The sequence below is a fragment of the Vulpes lagopus genome, chromosome 18 (genome assembly GCF_018345385.1).
Source record: "Vulpes lagopus strain Blue_001 chromosome 18, ASM1834538v1, whole genome shotgun sequence".
Lineage (NCBI taxonomy): Eukaryota > Metazoa > Chordata > Mammalia > Carnivora > Canidae > Vulpes > Vulpes lagopus.
In genome coordinates, this window is record NC_054841.1 from 29,503,978 (window position 1) to 29,531,629 (window position 27,652).

Genomic DNA, 27,652 nt, shown 5'->3' on the forward strand with positions numbered 1-27,652 from the left:
TAATTGCCTGGACCATTTCACAAGGAAGCCTTTATTAACTGGTTGGGAGTCTGAAGAATTTCATTCCTATCCATTTTTAGTTCTCACTTTCTTTTTCTCCCTCACTTCTCCCCCACCCTGCCCTCAGGGCTACCAAGAAAAGAACAAATTCATTGCTGCACAAGGTAAAGTAATGATAATTTTTTTACTTTTGGGCTTAACCATGAGTTCATTAGTGGGTTTGGATTTTTTTTTCTTCCAAATGCTAAATAGATGACTCAGAATGCAGTAACTTTTCTGTAATTACTATCACTGAAAGAAATACAATCTGCCTTGCACATTTATAACTAAGGGCCTTCATCTTAATGACTTAGTATCTAGGGTTCCTGTTAAGTCCTTTTGTGTAGGTGCATAGAAAAGACTAGAGAAGTCTACACATACACACATAACACAGTCTTAATAAGGTCCTCTGTCTTGGAGCCAAATGGGAACCTTAGGTTCAAGCCAGGCTTCTCAAAGTTTGAATTTGGATTCAGTCTCCAGAGAGGGTTGGCTACCTCCCAAGGTTCTGGCTGGCTCATCTCTAAGATGAGCCAGCCAGATGATGGGTCCCCCCTCATAGCAGGGACCCAGTGCCATTGTGTTATACATACTCTATACACATTTCCATAGACCAACGTTTTAACAAGTGTCCTCTACCTTTGGGATCCTAGCAAAAATGTCATGGTGTTTACCACACTACAAAGTAATTAATATTATTATAGTCCATTAAAGCCCATTTACTTAGCCATTTAGCAAATGTTTATTGATCATCTGTTATGTGCCAGGCACTAGCCTAGGTGATAGGGATATGTAGAGGAATAAAACAGGAAATGTTTCATGCCTTTTTGGGGTCCTTAGTTGGTAGAGGACAGTATTTACCAAAATTAACAGAAGTTCTGGTAAGTAGCTAGCTAGCTGTTCAATACAATAGCCACTAGCCACAAGTGGCTATTTCAAATTAAAGTTTTAATTAAGTAAAATTTAAAATTCATTTTTTCAATCCTATTAGTCACATTTTAAGGTTTAAAAAATTTTTTTTTATTTATTTATGATAGTCACACACACAGAGAGAGAGAGAGAGGCAGAGACACAGGCAGAGGGAGAAACAGGCTCCATGCACGGGGAGCCTGACGTGGGATTCGATCCCGGGTCTCCAGGATCGCACCCTGGGCCAAAGGCAGGCGCCAAACCGCTGCGCCACCCAGGGATCCCACATTTTAAGGTTTAATAGCTACATGTGACTAGAGACTATCAGATTAGTGCACATATGAAACATTTTCATTATTGCAGAAAGTTCTATTGGACAAGTACCATTGCAGAGATTAAACAGAGTTAGGTAAAATAAGGTGGCTGAGAAAAACCTTAGATCCTTCTTGCCCTTGCAGTCTCCCACTGGAGCCTAGCCACTGCCTAACCAGGCCCTGCTTTCTCTTACCCTCTGTAGCCATCTGTCAAGTCAGATCTACCCTCTGAAACCCAGCTCAGCTGCCAACCTACTTAGTGTTCCTTTTAGCACCAACAGTCATGTACAATCTCTTCCTCTCTGTATTTGCCATGGGGGGCCTTGTTGATGCTAAAATATTTGTTAAATTAAGGTCACCTATAATTTTCTGATGGACGTTTTCCCAGACTCCCATCCTTTTGAACCTCTCCATAATACTTCACACTCCTTGAAATTTTCCTGTTACTTCCTGACATTCAGTTCTCAGTTTTTCTCACTTTTCTAAATATTCCTTCTCTGGCTCTTATTCTTCTTTCTGCCTTCTTAAATATAGTTTCTCCCCAAATCTGTGGATGACTACTTCCTTGAAACTCCGTTCTTGTCTTTCATGGCACCATTTCTCAGTTCTGCTTCTCCATCTGCTCTTCCTTAGTCTTCCTCTCAGGCTTTTTCTATCTAAACTTGAACAGTGCTGAAGATCTCCACATTCTCTGTTTGACCTCTTCTTTTCTTCTCCCCCTCTGTATTCTCTTTGAGAGACCTCATCTAATATCCACCTCTGAGTGACTGCTGACTCTTAAACTTTTTTTTTTTTTTGACTCTTAAACTTTTTGAGCCACTTTTTCAAACTAATTTTCTACCCCATCACCTGGATACCTCCACAGATACTTCAGCATCAAAAACTAAAATATGCCTTAGGCGCGCCTGGCAGGCTTATTAGTAGAGTATGAGACTCTTGATCTCAGGGTTGTGGATTTGAGCCCCAGGTTGGGTGTAGAGGTTACTTAAAAATAAAATCTTTGTATTAAAAAAAACTCACTAAAATATGCCTCTTCTTCAGCCCCCAAATTGCTTTTTCTCCTCTATTCTCTGGCTGTCTCCATGACTGGAAGGCAGTCCACCTAATCAACCACACCAGATTTGGGATCATGCAGATCTCCTACCTGTTCCTTGCCCTGAATATTTGTGGTCCTCTTATTTCTTTCTCCAAAATCTCTTTGACACATGCCTTATTCCCCATTTTTCTTCCAGTTTGTTGTAGTAACCTACTGATGGATCCTCTAGGTCCCAGCCTTATTCCTTGCATTTCTTCCACCAGAATGGCCTTTCCTAATGCAAAACTCTTGTTAGGACTCATGAAAATCTTACAGTGGTTTTCCATTATGCATAATCAAGCCTTTCTTAGCCTGATTTCACCCTTTAGATTCTGGTACCTTACCTGTCTTTCCAGCTCCATCACCTACCACTCCATGTACCCTAAACAATAACCTCACTGAATTCCTTACAGTCCCTAGACATCTCATGCTCTTTCTTGCTGCAATCCCCTGCACCTCTGCATGGAGCATTTCTTCTCCCTATATCCCCTTTCTAAATTCTGATCCACTTCATTTACCCTAATACATGGCTCAAATGTCACCACCTCCAAGAGATTTTTCCTAACCTTGCCAGGCAGTGGAACATTCTGTCTCTGTACATATTGTTGGCATGTGCCCACTCTGTCATTATTTGTTTTTCTTATTACTATTTTTTTTATCAAAGAGAATACAAAGTTTAAGAAAGTCAGAAGATATTACAAGGCATATAAAAAGAAAGTTCTCCCACTTTGCTCTTCACCTTTTTACTCTAATTCAACCATTTTTATCTGTTGATGACTTCTTATGATAGATGAGAATTTATTTAGTATATGTGTTGCCAAAGCAAGAACTAGATGATAATTTATTTAATCATCTTACAGACTTTCTCACACTCAGGCAGACATGCATACATGTGTCCCTTTTCCGCATTCCCCCAATAGAGTTAAATCACAGTTCAGGGTTCAGGTAATATATGTTATTTATATTATTGTTATTGTACTAATATTTACCACTGAAGTATGTAGTATGATGTTTTGTACAGTTTTTGGCTTTCTTCTTTTCCAAGAGTTAACAATTGCCTTTTTTTCTTATTTACATAGTTTTTTACATACCTAGCACTGAATTTTTCCTCCCAAACTCTCCACTAGAAGTATATATTTCCTCTCAGTACCTTCAGATATATGAGGTTTAATTTCTGTAAGTTTAATTTTTTTTTATCTTGGGATCCTTCTAGAACCTTCTTCCTTCAGTTCCATTCTGGATTGGTTGCCCTCTAGCCTCCGTGAGAGTTATCATCCCTGAGCCTTTCCTTCACCAATACCCAGGGCTTTCCATTAGCCTCTATCCTATGTTAGATCCCATTTCTTTATTTGCTCCCTCATTTTAGTTTAAAATCTTTCAGGGTCTTTTTTGGAAAAGGCTGGTTAGGATAAATTTTAAACTCTAGCCTGAGCAAGTCATCTAACATCTCTATAGCTAACAACACTCACCTTAGAGTATGATAAGGAATAAATGAGATATAAAGCACTTAGCTCACTGTGTAGCCAATAGCATAGGTATTTAGTGAGCAGTTACGGTTTCCAATTCTCATCTATAAAATCCTTGGGAGACTTATCTGTGTTCTCTTTACATTTTGACAATCTCCACCCCCCTTCACTAACTAGTGAAGTGCCTGACACAGGGTGGATGGGAAATGTTCATTGTAGGTGGGTAGATGGATAGATGGATTGGATATTTAACTGAACATGTGGGCACAGGCTTCCAAAAGTCAGGAATGAATGTTCCCAATTTCCCAGCAGATTTCTTCCCCTTGGTGTGTGTTCTCCTCATCTTTGCTATTGGCTACTTTAGGACCAAAAGAAGAAACAGTGAATGATTTCTGGAGGATGATCTGGGAACAAAACACAGCCACCATTGTCATGGTGACCAATCTGAAGGAGAGAAAGGAGGTGAGTGAAGAAATTAGGTAGGTAGGCATGACCAGCAGAGGAACTCCTGTGTTTGAGCCTGGGCTGTCCATCCTTTGTGGCTCCTGTGCCAGTCATTCGTTCATCCAGGCAGAACCCAAACCAGTGTGCTTACCAGACTTTCCTAGGGCCTGGAAATCTCAGATGAACCTCAGAGTTGTGCCTAGGGCACATTTCCCGTGTCTGTGAGTCAGACAACTCACCCTGGTTTCAAAACAACCTGGGAGAAAGACTTGGGCCATTTTGCAAGGAAAAGCCACAGAGGATCTTTTTTTTTTCCCCCTGGCCTCTCCAATCCCTCATTCTCCTGGTTTCCTCTACCTCCTCTGAGTTAGCAGTGGGAGCTATATAAACTGAGACCCTGTGGAGTACAATGGAATCTGAGGCCCTTGCCTGATCCTTGTGCAAGCAGCTTTCTGACTAGTCCTTTTCTTTTTGTGGCTGGGGCTGCCAAGTCCATGCCTGGCCAGCCCTATCACTGTGTCACAGCCAGAATGAGTCCTGAGCCCTGGATCAAGCCCCAGAGAGGAACTCTCATTCATGACAGTCTTTTCCCAGACTGGCCTTTAAGTTACCTTGATCCCAACCCTGGGGTATTGGATATGTTAATCAGCAGCACTACAGTGCTTCGGAGAGACAGCACTAGGGCTAGGCTATAGGTTCGTTTCCTCCGACCTGACCTCTGATTCTTGGAAGCTATTTAAGGCCCAGGCATCAGAGAAGGCATCACTCCACCCTGGTAACCCACTCATAGCAGGTTGCTGGTTCCAGGAGTTCAGACAGTCCTGTCCCTAGATCATTACTGGGGATATTGTAGAAGAGCACTTACATAGGTAAAGTAACTCCCAGTTTGCCCTAAACTGAGGAAACAGGTGGTAAAGAATGAGAAGTATAGGGCTGGGGCTATGTAAAAGTCAAGACATACTGCTACCAATATGGAAGCTGAGAAACTTGAAAAAAGAACAGTTAAATAAGTCCACAGCTGACCAAAGTGAGAGAAGAGGCCTTCTCTGGGGGCTTTCTGGAGACTTCTGTCTGGGCTTTTGTGGTCCTTTCCTTCAGGTCCTTCACATACTCTGAGGGCGGGAGGTCTGAGGTGATCAGGGGATGCATGTCTGTTCCTTTCCAGTGTAAGTGTGCCCAGTACTGGCCAGACCAAGGCTGCTGGACCTATGGGAATATCCGTGTGTCAGTAGAGGATGTGACCGTCCTGGTGGACTACACAGTGCGGAAGTTCTGCATTCAGCAGGTACTGTCTCCTACCTCATTTCTCTGCTCTTGTTTAGGATCTGCTGACACTAAGAGGGTGGAATAGACTGGGTCATCCCCCACTCTTATTTAGGGTGGTCGGGAGTCTCACTGAGTGTGAGGTATGTTTAGACTCTGAAACCAGAGATCTGAACTCCCAGGGAACTTTATCAAAGTTTAAGAAGGAGCATTTTCACGACTAAGAGAAAAAAGTTTTATTGAGATAGAATTTGGTCATCATAGGTATAAACCAAGTGCATCAGGAAGTGGTATAATCTTCTGGGTACTTGGCTTACCTCTTCTTACCTCAAAGGCTCCTGACATTAAGGATGTGGTGGCTCCTGCTCTTGGTCCTCTAGAGTGACTCTGGAGGCTTGAGCAAAGGTTGCCTTCAGGTGAGGGGCTGTGTGGTGCTGTGAAAAGAGGGCTTACCAAGAGTCAGGAGACCTGTATTTTAGTTCTGACCTTGCCATAAATTAGTTCTGAGGCCTTGACAGGGTCACTTAACTTCTCTGAACTTCACATTTCACCTCTGTCAGCTGAGAATAATTGTAACAGCCCTGTGTTACCCCATGGAGTTCCTGGGAAGAAGTCCTCTCTCCATGGTTAACACTTCCTTGGATACACTCTCACTTCTCCATTGTCACTGACTACCACAGCTGGCCTGGGCCCCAGCCCCAAAGCCTCCCCTTCCCTCCCCTGGCACTGCCCTACCCCAGGTTATCAGGGCCAACACACAGGATCTCCTCACTCCACAGGTGGGCGACGTGACCAACAGGAAGCCACAGCGCCTCATCACTCAGTTCCACTTTACCAGCTGGCCAGACTTTGGGGTGCCTTTCACCCCTATCGGCATGCTCAAGTTCCTCAAGAAGGTGAAAGCCTGTAACCCTCAGTTTGCAGGGGCCATCGTAGTCCACTGCAGGTCAGTGTGGCTGACCCTTGGCTCCCCGCTTATACCATACTCTGTTCCTATGGTCAGAGCAAGGGAAAGCACAAGGGCCCTGGCTGAGGACAGGATACTAACGAAGAGCAGCTAAGCTGTTAGGGTCCCAGGGCAGCAGCCAAATAGACTAAGTTTTGGTGCTGGGTATAGAGCATTTGAGGAAAGAGGGAAGGGCAGTCCTCCGAGATTGGGGGTGGGGAAACCACTGCTATGAAGCCAGAAAGCTAGAGTGAGTGCTGCTTTATGTGCTTGGAGCCTTCACAACTTTCTAAGTGCATGGTCCTGGTCCTGATAACTAAAGATACGGAGTCCACGGTATGGTGGGGCTGTTGGCTCTATGAGTGTTCCAGCTATTCCCCATTCAGAATTAGAATTTGGTGGCCTGAAGAAAAAGCCCTGGCTTCTGCTGCCCCCTCCCTGTATGCTCTCACAAGGCATGCTGGCCATCCCAGTAACACCCCTGCTCTCTGGCTACAGTGCGGGTGTAGGGCGTACAGGTACCTTTGTTGTCATTGATGCCATGCTGGACATGATGCATACAGAGCGGAAAGTGGACGTGTATGGCTTTGTGAGCCGGATCCGCGCACAGCGCTGCCAGATGGTGCAAACAGATGTGAGTGATTTGTGGGTAAGGTGAGGGTGGGGACATTCCAAGATCAAAACATCATAGCCGTATGGATTACTCAGCCTCCTGGGTTACTGTAAATGATCGTCATGCAGTGTGATGAAGGACTCTTAAGAATTGTGTTAAAGAGACATAGAGCACAGGGGAGGTTACGCCTACTGGAGTTGGGAGGCAGGTGTCATTTGCACTAGACTTTAAGGACACGAAACAGGTCCTGAGAGAAGCACACGTGCAGGCAGCTGAGAAAACCAGTGCCCACGAAGGTGTGACTCAGCTCAACCATATCCAAGAGCAGCAGTAGGATCAGCTCTGTGGTTGAAGCATGGGGTACAAAGGGCGCAGCACCAGAGGCTGGCACAGGTTTTGTGTGTCACCAGATTTAGACAACCCCTTCAAACTATACTGTCAGAATGAGCAGGAATTGGATTTGTCCTTATCTCCAGGCTTCTGCCCTAGGAGGCTGCCAGAATAGGACCCTCCCTCCCAAGTTAAGCACCCCCAGAGGACTCATGCATTACAGTCCTGCCTCACTAAACTGGCACAACAAGGGTGAATAATTTTATACTTGCTAAGGGCAAAGGAGAAGTGAACTGGAGTGAATTGAGGGTAAGGGGGAATCTGGCACCACAGAGACCATGTAATGTGTAACTGGGAACTCGGGCATCGTGGCATTTCAGATGCAGTATGTCTTCATATACCAAGCCCTTCTCGAGCATTATCTCTATGGAGATACAGAACTAGAGGTGACCTCTTTAGAAACACACCTGCAGAAAATTTACAACAAAATCCCAGGGACCAGCAACAATGGATTAGAGGAAGAGTTTAAGGTGAGTTGGAGCTGAACTCCCTCTTCCAGACTGAAGAATCCACGTGCTTTGGGGAATATGGGATGCTTGGCTCTCAGAGATTTAGCAACAAATGGGGAATCCCCTTGTGCATGGTTTAAGAGGTGAGTTTCTGGCCCTTTACTCATAACCTCGTCATTTTCAACCCATCCTGCATGTTAGAATTGCTTGGGTGATTCTGAGGCACCCAACCCACCCTGCACACTCCCCCCCCCCACACACACACACACACACCCACGCACATACACACACAGGTGATTATAATCTACAGCAACCTAAACTTTTTCTATAAGGACCAGACAGTATATATTTTAGGATTGCAGGCTGTTTGGTCTCTGTTGCAACTGCTTAAAAATTTTAAAGAGCAGCCATAGATGCTCATAAACCAATTGAGCATGGCTGTGTTTCCATAAAAGTCTGTTTAAAGGCAGCAAGCCAGATTTGGCCCGTGGTTGCTGACCTCTGCTGTTGCCATTAGACAGTGGTTCTCAGCACACCTAAGGAACATGTCACACCTCTGTCAATAAAGTGTTCTCCAAAGAGATTCTGGGCAGCAGTGGGAAAGACCAAATCCCTTAAAGCAGTTCTTCTCAAACTATAACATGCACAGGAATAACCACAGAATCTTGTTAAGATGCAGGTTCTGATTTGGCAAGGGGAAACACTTAGGGCCTGAGATTCTGCATTACTAACATAACAAGACTATTGCTGGTTTATGGACTACACTTTAGCAAGGATCAGAAAGGAGCCTCAGAATCAGGAGAAGGGAGCATATGCATTTGAAAATAAAATTTTCTAAAGAGTCCAAGCTAGCCTCTGGGGTGGAACAGCAGGGAGAGAAGAAAGGCAGACACACTCCTTCCTATGAAGCTAGGATCCTTGCTCCAGGATCATATAATTCCAGTCCCGGGGAATCCCAGAAGGGTCCACAGGAGCCCACAAGGCAGTGTTTCCCAAACACTCTTGGCTTGTTCATTGAGCTTATGACAGAAGAAACAGTGTTCCAGCAAGAACATGTGGAAGTGGCGGTCAGGGCCCCAGTGAGGAACAGTATGCAATCAGAGTAGCCTGAAGATCCGTGTCTGACAGGCATAATCTTACCAAGTTACAGGGATCAGTAATGTTTCCCCTCTCCTTCCCAATTCAGAAGTTAACATCAATCAAAATCCAGAATGACAAGATGCGGACTGGAAACCTTCCAGCCAACATGAAGAAGAACCGGGTTTTACAGATCATTCCATGTAAGAGCCCTCCCCCCCTCTCCAAAGCCTTAGTATTCCCTCCTTCCACTTCTGAGGTTACTAATTCATTATCGACTTGGAGACCAGAATTAGGGCACTGCCTTTTTTTTGCTCTTAGTTCTTTAGTGGCTTCTGGAAATGAGAAAAGCATGAACGCCAAGAGGTTTCTCTCTCTCGGGCTGGGAACAGGCATGTTATTGCAGCTGGGATTATACCTACCCAGGGCCTACGAGAAAGGAAAGATTTAGAGAGGACAGATGATGTTGGGGAGCCACAGCTTCTGTCCTTCCTGCAGATGAATTCAACAGAGTGATCATTCCAGTTAAGAGGGGTGAGGAGAACACGGACTACGTGAATGCATCCTTCATTGACGTAAGTGATGGCTGTGTCCCCAGGACTGCCCCTGCTCCATGAGATTTGTCTGGGCCTTGCAGTGCCAGTGGGTGGGAGTATTGTGTTTGAGTCTGTCGTCAAATACAGAACCTTACCCAGCCTGCACATTAGGTCTGTCAGGCCCTAGAAAGCAGAATGTGATGTGGAATACAGAGGGCTCACACCAGAGTAATGACTTGAGGGGAAATTTCATAGCACAGACCACGGCCAAGAGCTGAAAGCCTCTGGCCTTTCCCATTCTTGTTTTCTTCATCCCAGCCCCAGTCCCCTTTTCCCCCACCCTTGTAGAAGAAGACCAGCATGTCAGACAGGGTTTGGTCCTTGACCAAAGGGGAGGTCTGCCTGGGTTGAGTTTGCCTCCAAGCAGCCCCATCCCATCCTAGTGGTCTGTCTTCTTCGCTAGCCCCTCCCTGATTAAAACACCTTACTCCTACCATTGACCTGGCTTGTACAGGGCTACCGACAGAAGGACTCCTACATCGCCAGCCAGGGCCCTCTTCTCCACACCATTGAGGACTTCTGGCGAATGATCTGGGAGTGGAAATCCTGCTCTATCGTAATGCTGACAGAACTGGAGGAGCGAGGACAGGTGAGCTCAGTCAGGTCCTGGGCTGTGGGAAACAGCACAGGAAAAGGTGAGGGGCTAAGAAGATATGTTTAGCTTAAACTGTCCAAAGAGCCATATTCAAACAGTTGACCTGAGGAGTCAGGAATTTCTCTCAGGACTGGAAGAGCAATGCGGTCTGAGCTGCCAGACAGTTCCTGCCTCTTCTCTCCTAAAGATGGTTTTCCCATTGCCTAGCTTTGTGCACACCTCCTCCTCCCACCTTCCAGGCAGGGCAGAGCTAGTGAAATGAAGGATGCAGAGCCAGACCAAGGCTCTAATGTGGAACTCCTGAGTGTCCCTAAGAAGAGGGTGCCTTGTAGGCCAGAAAAATGAACTGTGGGAAGATGAGTGGCCTCTTTGCAGACTACAGAAAAGAAGACAGAAGAACTTGAGAAATAACTTAGATGTTTCTTCTGTTAAAACTCAATAGTAAGGAAATCTTTTAAAGAAAAAAAAAGTAGAATTGTCTGAGAATTCAGAATGTAAGGAACCCTAGAGGCCCCCTTGGGTCAGCCCCACTCAGTGTGGGGTGTCTCCTAACCTGTTCCTGAGTCACAACTATACAGCTCTGCTGAGCACTTTCCATGTCAGTGGTCTCTCTTTCTCTGCCTACCTTCTTGCCCCCACCTCTCACTGTACTGCTAGGTGGCTCAGTCTGTGTTTACACAGTGTTTATGATCTTAAAAACTGTTGTGGCTGCACAGTGCAGTAAATGGGAGCTTCGTTATACCTGGCATGTGACTTCAGAATTGAGAGGAGGACCCTGGAGAAGCCAGCAAGGGCCTGATAAAAGTCTTTCTGAGCCATAGTGAAGATTTTGAATTTTATAGAGCAGTGTAAGAGCCCTTAACAATATCAAATTTGTGTTTTTTTGAAAGTCCCTCTGGCTTAGTGAAGAGGACAAATTAGGAATGAGCAACCACAAGCAGAGAGGAGGCTGTGGCAGTACTGCTGATGGCCTGGACTCAGCAGGGATGGTAACAAGGGGTCTGTCCCAAAAGATAGTGAAGAGGTAGCATGAAGAATTAAGGATGGCACCCACTGATAATTCACTGAATTTACAACCATTTAAGAATAAAAATCACTAAGTATATTTTACATATTTTTTATTAGCTACACCTTTCCCATTCTGTACTTGTATAGTTTGTTTAACTTTGATATGGCTTTTTTTTTTTTTTAAGATTTAATTTATTTATTCATGAGAGACACAGAGAGAGGCAGAGACCTAGGCAGAGGGAGAAGCAGAGTTCATGCAGGGAGCCTGATGCGAGACTTGGTCCAGGGACTCCAGGATCACACCCTGGGCCAAAGGCAGGCACTAAACTGCTGAGCCACCCAGGCCTCCTTTGATATGGCTTTAAACATATTTGCACACCCTGATGTTCTTTATGTCAAGATTTTTTTCAATTTTAATCATTTAACTCACTAGCTATTCTTTCCAATTTCCATCATGTCCCTACATCAACAGACATACTTCTTAAGTCTTCACTCACCATTAATAACAATCCTGATGAGATGAGAGGTTTGGGGCACAGTTCCTGGCTCTGCAATAAGGCAGCCAACTACTGTGTTATCAAGAGCTAGGTGCATATCTCCCAGCCCTCTCTAATAAGCCAGAATGGAAGGTGCGTGCAGATAAACCATGGACCTGCATGAGATTATCCCCACACTCCCTGCCTTCAGGTCTATGATGGGCAGGCCCATGCTGCAGGTAGAAGTACTGGGGCAGAAAGCAAAAGTATCTCTCAGTCCACTGCCCTGCAATAAAATGTGGCCCAGTGAATATCTCAGACTTTGTCCTTCAGCTTATCAGGCTCTTCCATCCTCGAAGAAAATCTAGTGAGAATAAAGGGTGGAAATGGGAGAAAGGGCCACATACACACAGTCTCCTGCCACTGACCAAGCCTGCAGTCCCCTCTACCCACCACTGTGCCTTATGCCTCTCTGCAGGGCCAGTGAGATAGGCGGCAGTTCTTGCCCTCAGAAGCTTCTGAAATGAATCAGAACAGGATATTAATGACATTCTTTATAAGGCCTCACTGCCCCTGACAGAATTTCACTTCCTGTTCCATCCTCCATCCATCTTGTCAAGTGTCGCCTCCAGAGATACTAACACAGTAAGCCTAAATGATACAGTGAAAGGTGTTTACACGTATACAACTGTGACACCACCACTCCCCACACCTGGTTTTAAATTCCCAAGGAAAAAAGTCTTTTTAAAAATGTTTTAAAGATTTATTTATTTATTTATGAGAGACACAGAGAAGACAGAGATATAGGCAGAGGGAGAAGCAGGCTCCTCACTGGGAGCCCAGTGTGGGACATGATCCCACAACTCTGGGATCACACCCTGAGCCAGAGGCAGACACTCAACCACTGAGCCACCCAGGCGTCCCCCAAGGAAAAAGTCTTTTTTTTTTTTTTTTTTTTTAGGAAAAAGTCTTAATCCCAAATTATAAATTTTATATGTATTAAAATCCCAAAAAGAATTAAAACTTAAAATCCTCTCTTCTCCCTGTTTTTTTGTTTTTGTTTTTTTCCTACTCCATCTTAACTATGAGGGATCCACCAACATGCTTGGTAAGGCTTGCATTCCCTTAGTAGTTTAGGTTGGACTATTCATCCGAGCAGTACCAGCAGTTTCTGCATGGGGTCAGCCCAACCCGAGGTTGTGTTCCACTTATCCAAGAGTCAGTAGAACGAGATTGCATTAGACACCTGCCACAAAGCTGTGTGTCCCCATCACTTTTGTCAGCTTCATACCATGCAAGAAACTAGGTGCTATTTAGGAGGAGGAGGAGGTTAAAAGCAGTTGGAGAAAAGACACAAGTGCTTCTACTGTAGCTTTTCAGGATATTATTATCTAGAGTCCATAACCTGAAAACATAAATCTGAGATTAGGGCAGCCCAGGTGGCTCAGTGGTTTAGCGCCACCTTCAGCCCAGGGCCTGATGCTGGAGACCCGGGATCAAGTCCCATGTCAGGCTCCTTGCATGGAGCCTGCTTCTGCCTCTGCCTGTGTCTCTCTCTGTCTCTCTGTGTGTGTCTCATGAATGAATAAATAAAATCTTAAGAAAAAAAAAAATCTGAGATTAAAGCCCTGTTCCCGAATATTCTGCTACTGGACTTGAGTACTTATTCCCATCTCCCATCCTCAGCTACTGATGATTTTGGCTTACTGCCTCTTGCTGGCCTCTCAGCTCCCCCAGCCACCCACTCAAATCACAGCAATGACAAATTACCCATATCATATCTGTGCTGCCTTTGGGATCTCAACACCAGGCACCCCACATCCTGCCCAGCTTAACATCTGCTGAGAGCACCCCCCCCTCACTACTTCCCTCTTATTACAGTAAGTTTTTATTTATTTTTTTTTTAAGATTTTATTTATTCATTTATGAGAGATACACAGAGAGAGAGGCAGAGACATAGGCAGAGGGAGAAGCAGGCTCCATGCAGAGAGCCCGACGCAGGTCTCGATCCCAGGTCTCCAGGATCACACCCTGGGCTGAAGGCGGCACTAAACCGCTGGAGCCACCCAGGCTGCCCCTACAGTAAGTTTTTATCTTTCACCACATCTCTCGAGCTGTGACCACGGCCCAAGGGCACAGAGCACCTGGCTCCGGGGCTCCCAAACAGGCCAGATTCGGCCACTTGCCACAGTCCAAAGGTAGAGAGATGAGTGGAGATAAAACAGGAATTCATTTCAGTGAGGCCAGCATGGGGAAGATACTGGGTTAATGTCTCAAAGATTGTGTCCAAAGTGCTGAAGACATTTCTAGGTTCACATAAGGGAGCTGTGAGACAAAGGACAGTGGATGCATGCAGGTGGCAGAAAGGTCAGGTTGATCACTATCTTCGGGTCAGTCATCTGCAGAGGTCAGGACAGTCATTATTGCTTTAGGGATAATGTCAGTTTCCATCCCTAGATGCTTTCCTGTCAGGTCTTTTGCCTGAGTTAAGAGAGAAGCTGGAAATAAAAACTTAATCAGAAAGTACAGACTGAGGGTGGCCCGGGTGACTCAGCGGTTTAGCGCTGCCTTCAGCCCAGGTTGTGATCCTGGGGACCCGGGATCGGGTTCCGCGTCGGGCTCCCTGTGTGGGGCCTGCTTCTCCCTCTGCCTGTGTCTCTGCTTCTCTCTCTCAATCCTCTCTGTGTGTTCTCATGGGTAAATAAATAAAATCTTTAAAAAAAAAAAAAAAAGTACAGACTGAGATCAAAATGGAGGTGGTTGAAGTCCTCTTTCAGAGCCATGGACTCCTCCACCTTCTCAGCCCCCAACTCCCCTCATGTTTTCACTTTCTTCCTTATTCCCTTTAGAGTTTTTATGACATGTCATTATTATAATCCCTCCCTTGCTAACATCCATTATTCCCTCCTGGTCTTTTACTTTCTTGGCACTTTATCTCACAGCCTGGCCCATTCTTCTCTAAGAAATCAGATGAGAATGCATTCACCTTCCCTCCTGCAAGCAACCAGCCTCCTCAGATCTGTACCCATTCTCTCACCTCTCCTATTGCGGTGGGAAAAGGTTCCTTCACCCTTCCATCCACATGTCCAGTGTGCCTGCAAGCTGCCCTCCTGCTGCCTCCGGCATGTTACTGCAGTCCTTCTCCTTCACCTCCATCAGCAGTTCCCTCTCTGCTGCATTACTCTAACCAGCCTGTGCCTTGTTGCATTTCCTGTCTTTACAAAACAAAAATCTCTCTCGTGTCCCATGGTTTCTTCCTTCTATATCCTACTTCTCTGCACCCCTTCCTTCCTAGCACAACACCTTTGAAGAATTGGCTTCCTCCTTTTGGTTCTCTCCTCATCCTGTTCCTTCTGAGAATACTTCCATCAGCATCACTGATGACTGCCTCCTTGCCATTCCTTCTCCTCTTTCTGACCCTTTACAGCAGCATCTGAAATATTCAATGTCAACCCCTCACTGGCCTGGCAGCAACTTTCGTTTCCTTTGTGACCACCTCCTCCTCTTTGTGTCCTCTAATTGTTGAAGTTGACTTAGGCCTTAACCCTTTGTTGTTTGTTTTAACACACTATCCCTTGAGGGCTTCATATAGTCCTGTGGGTTGAAATGCTATCTGTATGCCAGAGGTCCCCAGATCTGTGTCTCTAACGCAGCCTCTACTTCCCAGTTGTGGACTGGTGTATCCATGTGCCCACTGGATATCTTCACACGACTGATAAGGATCTCAGACTCCTGGCCCAGATGAAACATGATTTTCCTCCTTCCCCCATACTAGTCCACCCCGCTCTTACCATCTCAGTAAGTGATCTTACTTCCAGTAAGATCCTTGCGCCCAGTAGTTTACCTTCATTACTGCCCTTTCCTCACTTCCTACATTATCCTCTCTTCCCACATCAGTGAGATCTAACATACACTGAGCATGTCCACTTCTCTCCAGTGCAGCAACAGACCCCTCCTTGAAACCTGCACCACTGAAGTAGCCTGACAGCCATCTATCCGATTCCACTCCCACCCACTTTTAGTCACTTCTTCGCATGGCAGCCAGAGATCATTTTGAAAATAGAATTCTGGGGCAGCCCAGGTGGCTCAGCGATTTAGCACCGCCTTCAGCCCGGGGCGTGATCCTGGAGACCTGGGATCAAGTCCCATGTCCGGCTCCCTTCCTGGGACACCTGGGTGGTACAGTGGTTGAGTGTCTGCCTTTGGCTCAAGGCATGATCGCGGAGTCCTGGGATCGAGTTCCACATCAGACTTCCTGCATGGAGTCTGCTTCTCCCTCTGCCTATGTCTCTGCCTCTGTCTGTGTCTCTTATGAATAAATAAATTCTTTTTTTAAAAAAATAGAATTCTAACTATAGTCACTCCTTAAAGTCTTCTCTGAGCTTCCTGAGGTCCTGAGGGAAAATATCCATCATACAAAATTTAAGAGCCTTTCATGTTGACATCTAGTCCCAAGACTTGAATTGGACCCTCTTTCCTTATAGTGTCACTTGCTTAATTTAAATCTCCTGCTTTCCATTTTCCCTCATTCCCTTCTGCCATCTAGCTGTTAAGTGAGGCATGGCTTCTGATGGGTCACAGCCTACTACTCCTTGACAGGAGGGTCCCGTATTTGTCACTGCTTTGTGTTCTGCACAGGCCTGGTCTCCACCTCCGTGCTCTCACGTGAGTCTCCCCCCTTAGCAAGATCCCCAGGCCTCTGTAGCCGTGGGCATCAGTAGGTACAGCCACTGCTGGTCCCTGCTTCGGATTCCCAGGCCCACGTTCTGCCTCCTGAGGAAGGGGGTTCCTCTCCTTTGACCCAGAGGAGGATTACCCCAATAGGTCTCTCTCTAAACTGAAGCTGCTCTTGTTGAGTATTCCAAAACCTCCCTCAAAACTTTGCCTTCCAGCAGCTTAACTCAGCCTCCTGAACTAGTGCTGCTTCAGGGTCCACTCTCTTTACCGGTATCCTCCCCACAGATGTGAGAGGCGCCTCTGGACTGCTGTTGCCCTCACATGGTGCCTTTTTCCTCTTAAGTAGCTGGCTTTGTTTTTAAGTCCAGCCTGCTTCCTCTGTTTGCGTTGTGCCCACTGGGAGAGCTAAATTAAATAAACCCTGTACTTTCTCCTGGCTGAGGAGAATGAGTTGCTGCCATTTGTCCAATATCTGTAATTGTTTTTTGTGGCTTCTCTTTACATCATCCCTTAAATCCTAACCCCAGAAGTTTACCAGGGTTGTCTCCTCTTGGCACACCTTACTTGCTCACCTATAGAACTGAAACTCACTTTGCAGCCTTGATCTAACCCCTTGGTCGGTCCCAACCACATATAATCACCTTGAGAAATTGTACCCCTTAGACCAGCCACAGTAGACTCCCCATTTGCTTTTACTGTGGACTGACTGCCTGTCCACAGCTCTAGTTCCCTAGCTCTGTATCTGTGGTGGCCCTCTTCCAGTCTGCCCCTTTTGTCATACCCCACTGCCAAAATTAAGGTCTCAAGCCATAAGGTGTGGGACCACCACACTTTTTCTAGTCATAGTGTGATTCTCGGTCATACACCCCGTGTCTCTCAAGCCCATTTAAATCTTAGCACTTGTAATGGTTTTAAAGCCCCAGTTGTTAGTCCTGGCTGGTAAACTGTGTGAGGGCAGATTTGGGAAGAAAATGGAGTAGCAAAATTTATTCCACCCACCAGTGACCTGAAAACCAACATAATCTCTGTTTAAGAGCCTTAATTAGAATTTTTTTAAGCCATTCTGGTTGAGGAGAGGGCCCAGAGCCCCAACCCCCATAGCATCTCCAGGGCTCTGAGTGGGTACATGTAGAAAAGCACTGGTCTGTGACATTTCCCTGATCTACCACTTTGATAATTCTGTGGTTTAAAATGAGCTCAGCATCATTTATAAAGGAGATAATGAATTATCACACATAGGAAAAGCGAAAAGAGTCACTAAAATGGGCCTTTAGTAATGATTTTATTTGGACTAAGATTGTTATTTTTATTTTTCTACTCTTCATAATTTTCCTAATGAGTATAAAGTATGTTTATGGTTGAAGATTTTAAAAGTGCCAATAGTGAAAATCTAAGATCTTCCCCCAAATGCTCTAAAGAAATGGACAGTTGGCTATATTGTTTTATTTACGTATTTATAGCCTGACTTATTCTGCAAACATTGAACAGATTCATTTAGCAGTTACTGAGAGCCTACCACACACGCAGGCAGTGTGCAGGGTGCTAGAGAGACAAAGATGAAAAGAGGCAGCCCCTGCCCACATAGAGCTGTACAAGAAACTGAGCCAGGTGCCAGCAAAGACAAGCTGTAAACTCTCCTATTCACTTGCAAGGACAGAAATGCAGGTGCCATTGCAAATTGAAAAATCAAGAGGAAGGAAAGGAGGGAGGGGAGGATGCTGTGCCCTGGGCTCTACTGAAGCACCATGGCTGGATGGTAGTTTCAGTGGGGCTCTGTTTTTCTGGGTTAGCAGTCTGACATATGTAAGCTCCTATAAGAGGTGGAAACACCCCGAGGGAGCAAAGGAGAAGGGAAAAGAAATTGGAGCAAAAACATTCATTCCTCTTCCTCCACCCTATTAAGTGTTGAATGCAGCTGAAATGATGGTCAGAGCTCTTCAGAGATCTGTCACGTGTTGCAAATTAAACTGTAAAAAAGTAAACCAAAAGGCTAAGTGATTATGTCCAGTAAGGGAATTAAGGGTTTTTTTTTTTTTTTTTACATATTTATTTATTTATTCATGACAGACACAGAGAGAGAGAGAGGCAGGCAGGCACACAGGCAGAGGGAGAAGCAGGCTCCATGCAGGAAGCCGACGTGGGACTCGATCCTGGGTCTCCAGGATCAGGCCCTGGGGCGAAGATGGCACTAAACTGCTGAGCCACCCGGGCTGCCCCGGGAATTAAGTTTTTAAATATACAATTGACTCTTGAACAACACAGGGGTTAGGTAGGCACTGACTCCCAGCCCCTTCTTTCTACCTTGTGTAGTCGAAAACCTGCATATATCACAGGGATGAAAGCTGCAGCATAGGGAATCTAGTCAGTGGTCTGGTAATAGTGTTCTTTGGTGACAGATGGTAGCTACACTGGTATATAGATTTGCCAAATTACTATATTGTACACCTGAAACATATGTAGCATGTGTCAACTATACTTCAATTTAAAAAACCTGTATATAACTTTTGACTTATCAAAAACATAATTAATAGCCTACTGCTGACCTGAGGACTGATCAGTGACATTAATAGCATATATTTTGTATGTTTTATCTATTATATACTGTATTCTTACAATAAAGTAAACTAGAGAAAAGAAAATATCATTAAAAAAATCATAAGGGGAACACCTGGATGGCCCAGCAGTTGAGCGTCTACCTTTGGCTTAGGGTGGGATCCTGGGGCCCTGGGATTGAGGTCTACATCGGGCTCCCTACAGGAGTCTCTGTCTCTCTCTCTGTGCCTCTTATGAATAAATAAGATCAAAGAAGGAAGGAAAGGAAGGAAGGGAAGGAAGGGGAAGGGAAGGAGGGAGGGAAAATTGGTACTTTATATTACTGTACTGTGTTTATCCAGAAGAATCTGTGTATAAGTGGGCCCATGCAGTTCAACCCTGTGTTGTTCAAGGGTCAGCTGTAGGTGTCCTAGTGAGGATCAGAAGTTAATTGGAGTGATATTAAGTAATGTAATGACACTCTGAGTTTTTGACACTTTGGATATGAAGGACGTCCTATAAGAGGTGGTAATTGGAAGACGGGAGCAGGCAGCTCAAAGGACAGCCATGCTTCTATTCATGGTATTCCAAGCACCTCACATCTCCCGTTTGTCCCTCCAGGAGAAGTGTGCCCAGTACTGGCCCTCCGATGGAGTGGTGTCCTATGGAGACATCACAGTGGAGCTGAAGAAAGAGGAGGAATGTGAGAGTTACACTGTCAGAGACCTCCTGGTCACCAACACCAGGGTAAGGTGGCTGGGGGGTGCAGCTCCTCCCGCAGGGAAAAGCCAGGGTGCCCTGCCTCTCTGATCCCACTTCTTCCAAAGGAGAACAAGAGCCGGCAGATCCGGCAGTTCCACTTCCACGGCTGGCCTGAAGTGGGCATCCCCAGCGATGGAAAGGGCATGATCAGCATCATTGCGGCCGTACAGAAGCAGCAGCAGCAGTCAGGGAACCACCCCATCACCGTGCACTGCAGGTACCTCTCCCCAGCCCTCAGAGTGGGAGAGAAAGCAATGAGAGGCAGGCAGGGGAAGCGACAGTGAGGAAAGCCAGACAACAACAGTACTGATGAGCAGAGCACCTGGCAGTTGAGTTTGGTGGCCAGCATAGGGCCAGATAATAAGAGAAGATCATGGTGTTTGAACTTTGCCTTAAGTACTAGGGAACCAGTGATGTTAAAATATTGGACAGGGAAGCATTTGGGATAGTGATGGGGTGGTACAGGAGAGCAGCAGAGGATACTGACAGTGGAGAGACCATGGGCACTAGTGGGGGTGAGGGTCTGGCCTTCTTAAGAGACACAAGAAAAGAGAAAAGGGTAACTATTTTGAGAATAGTTTGAAGAAAAATGAGCAAGACTGAAAACATAGTTGTGAAAGAGGAGTCAAGTGTGTAGAGTGTATCCCAAGTTTAAACCAGGGTAACTGGTCATGATTGCTGTCACTGACAGAAGAATTATGGTAAGGGGACTCATTTTGGGGGGCAGAGGTGAATTTTGTTTGGGGCATGTTGTTTGAGATTGCACTTTAGGAAAAAAATTTACAATGAGTTTGAATTGCTTTTATAATTGGGGGAAGAAGTCTTAGAGAAGAAAGAATATATTATAAATCACTACAAATTGGTTTTTAAAAAGAGAAAAATCGGGGGAGGGGGTGCCTAAGTGGCTTACAGCTGCCTTCAGCTCAGGTCATGATCCCAGGGTCCTGGAATCAAGCCCCATGTCAGGCTCTCTGCTCAGCAGGGAGTGTTCATGTGCACTCTCTCTCAAAAAACCTTTAGAGAAAGAGAAATGAGCAAAGAAACTTCTAAGAATATATCCAGTCAATATGCTTCAAGTGGCCAAAAGGAAATAATCACTAGGATTAAAGTGCTGCTTATAATAGTAAAAGATTGTAAATTATCTAAACATGTTAATAGGCAGCTGACTCAATAAGCTATGATGGATCTCATGCTACAGAGCTGCAAAAATTAATGAGGAATCTGCTTATATACTGAGTATGGGTTAATCCTCTAGATGTATTGCTTTGTGAGCAAAATAAATGGGACATAGGGAAAGAACATGTGTTTCTGTTGGGGGGCACCTGGCTAGCTCAGTGGGTAGAGCATGCAACTTTTGATCTCGGGTTGTGAGTTTGAGCCCCATATGGGGTATAGAGATCATTTAAATAAATAAACTTTTGAAAACAATATATTTTTCTATTGGTATATGCATAAAAATATCTCTGGAAGGACAGACAGGTGAGGATCTGAGGACATTGGCACTTTCCCAGGAATGCATCCGAAAGCAAAAAAATGGAATATGAAGGAAGCTTTTCATTTTGGGGGGCTGTTTTGAAATTTGAACTATGCTAATTTATTACCTATACAAAAGAAAGTACTTTAAAAATATTTTAAAGAAATAAATGGGCTGTGGACTGTGGGCCGCCGGGGTCGGTGAAGGATCTCAAGGTGGCTGGGCAAAAACTTGCTCTAAAAACCATTGACTGGGTAGCTTTTGGGGAGATCATACCCCGAAACCAGAAGACCATTGCCACCTCCCTGAAATCCTGGAATGAGATGCTTATCTCCAGGTTGGCTACTCTTCCTGAGAAACCACCTGCTATCGACTGGGCTTACTACAAGGCCAATGTGGCAAAGGCTGGCTTGGTAGATGACTTTGAGAAGAAGTTTAATGCCCTGAAGGTTCCTGCGCCAGAGGATAAATACACTGTCCAGGTGGATGCTGAGGAAAAAGAAGATGTGAGAAGCTGTGCTGAGTTTTTGTCCCTCTCAAAAGCCAGGATTGAAGAATATGAAAAAGAGCTGGAGAAGATAAAGAACATAATTCCGTTTGATCGGATGACCATTGAGGAGGACCTGAATGAAGTCTTCCCAGAAACCAAATTAGACAAGAAGTATCCCTATTGGCCTCACAAGCCAATTGAAAATTTATAAACTTGAAAAAAAAAAAAAAAAAAAGAAAATTTATAAACTTGAATTGAGGAGAAAGCCCTGGCCTTCATATTATAAATGTTGGACATTAAAAATAATGATATGGAAAAAAAAAAAAAAAGAAAGAAATGGCAAAGTGCACCAACTAATACAAATGGACAGTAAACATGAAAAGACGCTAAACTTTACTAGTAATATTCTGAGAAATGAGAATGAAAATAGTGCAGCATGGCTTTGTGCCCATTGGATTGGCAAAATCACAAAGATTCCTTGGCACGCCTGGCTGGCTCAGTCAGTAGAACATGCAACTCCTGAACTCGAGGTTGTGAGTTTGAGCCCCACCCTGGGGGTAGAGATTACTTTTAAAAAATTAAAAACTTAAGAAAAAATAATTCTTTGGCTTGTCCAGATAAATCCTTCCTTCCCTACACTTTTATTGTCTCCGTTGGTTACCCTCTCTCTGCAAACCCCAGATTCTCTAGCTGCCCTGCATCAGCACCATGCAGCTGAATGAGGCTGAAAAAAAGCACCAGGTTGCAGGCTTCGTTTTACCTTCCTGACCACCGGCCTTGTAGTAGGCCCTTAGTGCTGCCTTGGTGTCTTTCTGCACCCTCCATTCTCCCAGACCATGGCTGGACATATTAGGGCCTGGTGCCAAATCTGGCCTGCTGCCTGGTTTTGTGTGGATCTGCGAGCCAAGAACTGTTTTCACATTTTAAAATGTTTAAAAAAAAAAAATCAAGACCTATTTAATGATATGAAGATTGCATGAAATTCAAATTTCATTGTCCATATATAAGGTTTATTGTAACATAGCTCTGCCCTTTTTATGTACTGGCTGCTCTCGTGCTCCAGCAGCAAAGAATCGAGACCATATGTGGTGCCCTCCTTGTCTCACACTGCTGCTCAGCATACAAGAAGTCAGAATTGTGCAATTAGAACTTGATTTTTTCTCTTCTTGGCAAAACCGAAGATATTTTCTATCTGGCCCTTTACAGAAAAGCTTGCCAGCCTTTGTCCTAGATGATTAGTTCACACCTCCTCTCAAACCTAGATACTATCACCACCTCTTCTGTCATCATATTTAAGAAAAGACGCTGTTTTCTGTTTGACTAAGAATAGAGAAGCAATCAGAACTTCCATATGCTCCCAGCACACTACTGCCCATCTCCCTGCAGTGGTGCTGTGGACCCTGATTCCCTCCTATTCAGTGGATGAGTTGTCTGACCCCTCTCTGAAGCCAGCTGCATTAATCATTAATTATCTATTGCTATGTAATAATATTATAACTTGGCATCTTAAACTTAGCATCTGAAAACAACATACATTTATCTCACAGTCTCTGTGGTCAGCAGTTGAGCACATCTTAGGTTAGTCCTGTGCTTCAGGGTCTCACAAGACTGCAACCAAGGTGTTAGCCAGGGCTGTGTTCCCATCTGAGGCTCAATCAGGAAGGATCCATTTCTAAGCTTCCTTGGTTGTTGGTAGCATTCAGTTCCCTGTGGGCTGCTGGACTGAGGGCCTCTGTTGTTTGAAAGTCCCAAGTGGAAGTTCCTTGCCACCTGGACCTTCCCAGTGTGGTTGCTTGCTTCTAAGTCAGCAAAAAAGAGAATGTCTCCCTGCAAGACAGGCTTTATGATCCCATGTAACATAATCACATACATGTAGTTACATGCATCTCATCACACTTGCCATTGACGCTGGTTAGAAGCACCTCACACATCCCGCCTACATTTTTGGGGAAGAGATTGCACAAGGGCATGAACACCAGGGGGTGGGGTTTGGGGGGCCACGGTAGGGTTTGTCTGCCATACCCACCGTCCACTTGGATATTGGTTCCATCCCCTTTTGTCCTTTCCTCTGGATAACTACCATCTTAATACAAATATGCTATAATTTCTCTCATTTTAATATTTTAAAAACTCTTACCTCTCATTCCCTTCCAGGTACCATCTATTCCTCTGTTTTCCTTAATAGTAAAGCTTCTCAAAAGATTTGTTCCAACTAACTCCCCAGTTCCTTTCTTCTCATTCTCTCTTGAACCCATTCTACCTCCCCCCCACATTCCATTGCAGCTGCCTCTGTGAGGGCTACTGGTGACCTCCACATTGCCGATCCAGAGATTATTCTGTCTTGTTACCTTTATCAATATCAAACACAGTTGACCACTCACTTCTCTATGGAATGCTTTCAGCAGAGCTTCTCTCCTGGTTTGTGTCCTCATTGGCTGATCCTCTCCATTTGTGGTCCAGGACCAAGATAGACTTCCTTAGATCTCTTCTTTGTCAACTAACAGCCACTCCCCTAGGTGAGCCCATCTTGTCTGCTGGATTTCATACCAACTCCTGTGTCATTATCACCATTTCACCCTCTCCCCTAAACACCAGATTTATATGTCTAGTTACCTACTCAACATTTCCACTAGGGTATCTTCAGTTGAAGGAGTTCAGATCAGGGGCACCTGGGTGGCTCAGTGGTTGAGCATCTGACTTTGGCTCGGGGTGTGATCCCGGGGTCCTGAAGTCAAGTCCCACATCAGGCTCACTGCAGGGAGCCTGCTTCTCCCTCTGCCTATGTCTCTGCCTTTCTGAGTTTCTCATGAATAAATATATAAAATCTTAAAAATATATATATAAAAAAATAAAATAGTTGAGATCAGAACTTCTCATCTTTCCTTCTAAGCCTACTATTTGCTCAGCCTTCCCCCAATCAACAAGTGGCATTTCAGTCCCCCAGCTAACTGAGATGAGAAGCCTTGAAGCCATACTGTTCTTATTTCCTCACACATGTACATCTAATGTCCAGCCTTGCTCTACATGGAAAATAGTTTGAGAATTAAGTATTTCTCATTCCATCCACCAGCAGCACCCCTCTGTCTAAGCCACCATCCGCTCTTCCCAGTAGTTATACTGGCCTCATTCGTTTCCCTGTCCCAACCTTCCCCCTGTTCACAACACAGTAGCTAGAGAACTAGAGAAATCCTTCGAAAACCTTCAGTCAGGCCACATCACTTAGAATCCTGACAGTGGTTCACAAGGCCCAACTTGATCTGAGAGCTCTTGCCCAGGCCAGGCAGGTGTACCAGGGGGTTGGCAATCTCCCTGAGGGCACTGACCTCACCCTTATCATTTTCCTTCCCTCTTTCTGTCCTTCCGTCTATCAAATCCAGCTACACAGCTCCCGCACCTAGATATCCTGCCTCGTGCCTGAGATACTCCTCTCCCAGACAGCTGTTGGGCCTTGTCCTCACCTTCAGGTCTCTGCTCATGTGACACTCACTTAGAGAGCCTTCCCTGACCACCCTGCCTAGAACTCCTGTTCCTCTTTTTCCTTCCCACACTATATATCTTATTGTTTGGGCATATTGCTCCCTACCACAACTCCTGCCACACAGCAGGCACTCATTAAGGGTCTAGTGAATCACCTGATGACACTGAACATGGTGGATAGTGTCATAGAGTCTGGGTTCCTGGGATTTAGGAAGCAAATGAGAGGCATGGAAAAGAATCAGCATGCACACACACACACACCCTGTAGAGGCTCAGGGTTCATCAGGAAAAGAAAGAGAAGACTAGAATCCCAACAGGAGTGGGCAGCAGGACAACTCAGGCATATTTATAGATAGACAGTGAAGGCTCAGTGCTGGGTGAGAGGGAGTGTGCAAGAGGTTCTTCCACCACTGTCCAGTGGGCGAGTCCCTCAAGCAGACAAAGTGGGGCATCAGGAAAGGCAGCAGGGGTACTCCTTCCTCTCCAGAGCAGTATGAGTGTGGGGCTTATGTGGAGAGGAGCAAATCGGCCCCTGTCTCTACCCTACCCCACCATCTCCATTAGATGACAGCCCTTCCCATGAGCACCAGCCTCCACCTTGGCCTTTTTGTGCTCAGTGCCACTGTCTTCACCTGATCAGCACAGTGGATTGTAACAGATGTCTGCTCTATTATAGCGCGGGGGCAGGACGGACGGGGACCTTCTGTGCCCTAAGCACAGTCCTGGAACGGGTGAAAGCAGAGGGGATTTTGGACGTCTTCCAAACCGTCAAGAGCCTGCGGCTACAGAGGCCACACATGGTCCAGACACTGGTAAGCTGCCTGCACTACCACTGCATCTATAGCCCTTCTCTGTGAGGGCTAGCCCAGGGGCGGAGGCTCTTCCAGGGAGCCCATCATTCCCCCAAGGTGCCCCAGCTAGAATAGCCTTGGTGACAGAGCAGAGGGACACAGCCCTATCACCAGGAAGAGAATTGAGTGGCCTCTGTGAAGACTAGAAAGAGGTGCTTGGGTACCCCATAGGGCTTGTCTGCACTCTTCCATGGGTCCTGGGATAGGAAGACTCAGGTATGCCGCCTCTACTGCTCAGACTCCTGACTGTCTCATTAACCAGTAACCACTGAGTATGGGGACAAGCACCCAAAAGGGCCCCTGAACCTCGGAGAGCAAGACATGTATGAGGGGAAAGAAAAATACATTTTAAGAGGTTTCAGAATTGATGAGGCTTTGAGAGCCAGAGCACCTGCAGTCTGGCAACCATGGTGAGGTGCAGGCCACACACAGCCGTCTCCCCACCTGCTTGGTCTGCCAGCCCTTCACACTCATGTCTAACTGCTGCAAACCTAGGACCACATCTTCCTTTCTGGTCACCTCCATCAGGACAAAATTAGCTATACTCAACCCAGAAGGAGAACGCTATCAGAACTTCGCAGGCAGGTCAGGGCTCAGGTGCAAGTCCAAAAACATTCACTTCCCTCAGGTTCCCATCTTTTAAAAAACTGGTCTGTCAGAATTGCACGTACCTGATTCTCTTCAATAACGGTGGCTTTTCCCCTCCTTTTGCTCTACAGGAACAGTATGAGTTCTGCTACAAGGTGGTGCAGGAATATATTGATGCATTCTCAGATTATGCCAACTTCAAGTAAGAGGTGATGAGATCCAGTGGACAGGAAATTTGCCTTTAATATTTTGTAATATTCTGTTTTGTTAATATACCCAAAATTGTGTATATATCTTATAACTGTTTTAGAAATTGGTACATAGGCTTCTATTACCTATTAGGTGGAGATTTTATATGTAAATGTGTTAGTACTGATAGTCCTTTTTCCAATGTTTTATTGGGGAATTAAATAGTGTGATGTTTGGATTGATATCGTGAAATCCTCTGCCTGGAAATTGGGCTGTATTATTCTTTGGTTTAGACATCTTTTCCTAAAGAAGGAACACAAAATTCATTCCAGGTAGCTCAGCATCAACTAAGAAAAAAAGCACAAAGTTCTCACAGCTCTTGAGGAAATTGGTTGTCCTGGTGCCCCCACTCCCTCACCCCTTTCAGGTTCTTATTCCCTTCCTGCTCTGTAAATAATCCCTCCCCATTCCACCCTCCCCACCACCACCACCACAACCTACTGTGGGGAGTAAAGGAACCAGAGCGGTATCTCTGGCACCACACTAGGGATTATCAGGTAATAAAAGCTTTGACTCCCTGAGGAAGCGTCTCCCTTTGTCTGGGGTGGGGCAGCCATACCAGGGCTGGGGCTCTTACCTAGGCCACTCCTGGCCCTGCTTATTAATTAGTGTTCTGTCTCAACTGGTCTCACAAACCGCCATCCTCTCAACTCCTTTCCAATGGCACAGCCTCTCCAGCTCTCAGCTAGTTGCCAGGACTCACCTTTCGTTCCCAGCACATCTTTGGTACAGTGATCCCAGCCAGCCTTGCTCCCTGGAAGATGGCCAACATCCTCAGTGTTTCCCTGGCACAGGGGCATGGAAGAAAGAGGAGATAGCTGACTAAGTCCAGTCCAACTTCCCTGGTGCTTTGCTACAAAATTGTCTGGATTGTGTCACTCTATCCAGGATA

General features: G+C 45.4%; 2 protein-coding genes across 3 annotated transcripts in view; both read left to right on the forward strand.

The window, feature by feature from the left end:
* Positions 1-27,281, forward strand: part of PTPRA (protein tyrosine phosphatase receptor type A) — a 165,704-nt gene extending 138,423 nt beyond the window's left edge. For both annotated transcript variants that reach the window (XM_041732618.1, XM_041732619.1), the window contains 13 exons: positions 128-164; positions 4,168-4,265; positions 5,413-5,532; positions 6,290-6,456; positions 6,955-7,090; positions 7,780-7,929; positions 9,095-9,188; positions 9,484-9,560; positions 10,036-10,170; positions 19,491-19,616; positions 19,697-19,848; positions 25,749-25,884; positions 26,643-27,281. In XM_041732618.1, the coding sequence (XP_041588552.1) occupies positions 128-164; positions 4,168-4,265; positions 5,413-5,532; positions 6,290-6,456; positions 6,955-7,090; positions 7,780-7,929; positions 9,095-9,188; positions 9,484-9,560; positions 10,036-10,170; positions 19,491-19,616; positions 19,697-19,848; positions 25,749-25,884; positions 26,643-26,717 (1,503 nt within the window). In that variant the 3' untranslated portion in view covers positions 26,718-27,281. The remainder of the gene's footprint in view (positions 1-127; positions 165-4,167; positions 4,266-5,412; positions 5,533-6,289; positions 6,457-6,954; positions 7,091-7,779; positions 7,930-9,094; positions 9,189-9,483; positions 9,561-10,035; positions 10,171-19,490; positions 19,617-19,696; positions 19,849-25,748; positions 25,885-26,642) is intronic.
* LOC121478265 (ATP synthase subunit d, mitochondrial-like) lies at positions 21,079-25,740 on the forward strand. The gene is made up of 2 exons (XM_041733207.1): positions 21,079-21,110; positions 21,269-25,740. The coding sequence occupies exons 1-2, from the start codon at positions 21,079-21,081 to the stop codon at positions 21,804-21,806; spliced, it is 570 nt and encodes a 189-aa protein (XP_041589141.1). The 3' UTR covers positions 21,807-25,740.
* Positions 27,282-27,652: the final 371 nt, after the last annotated feature.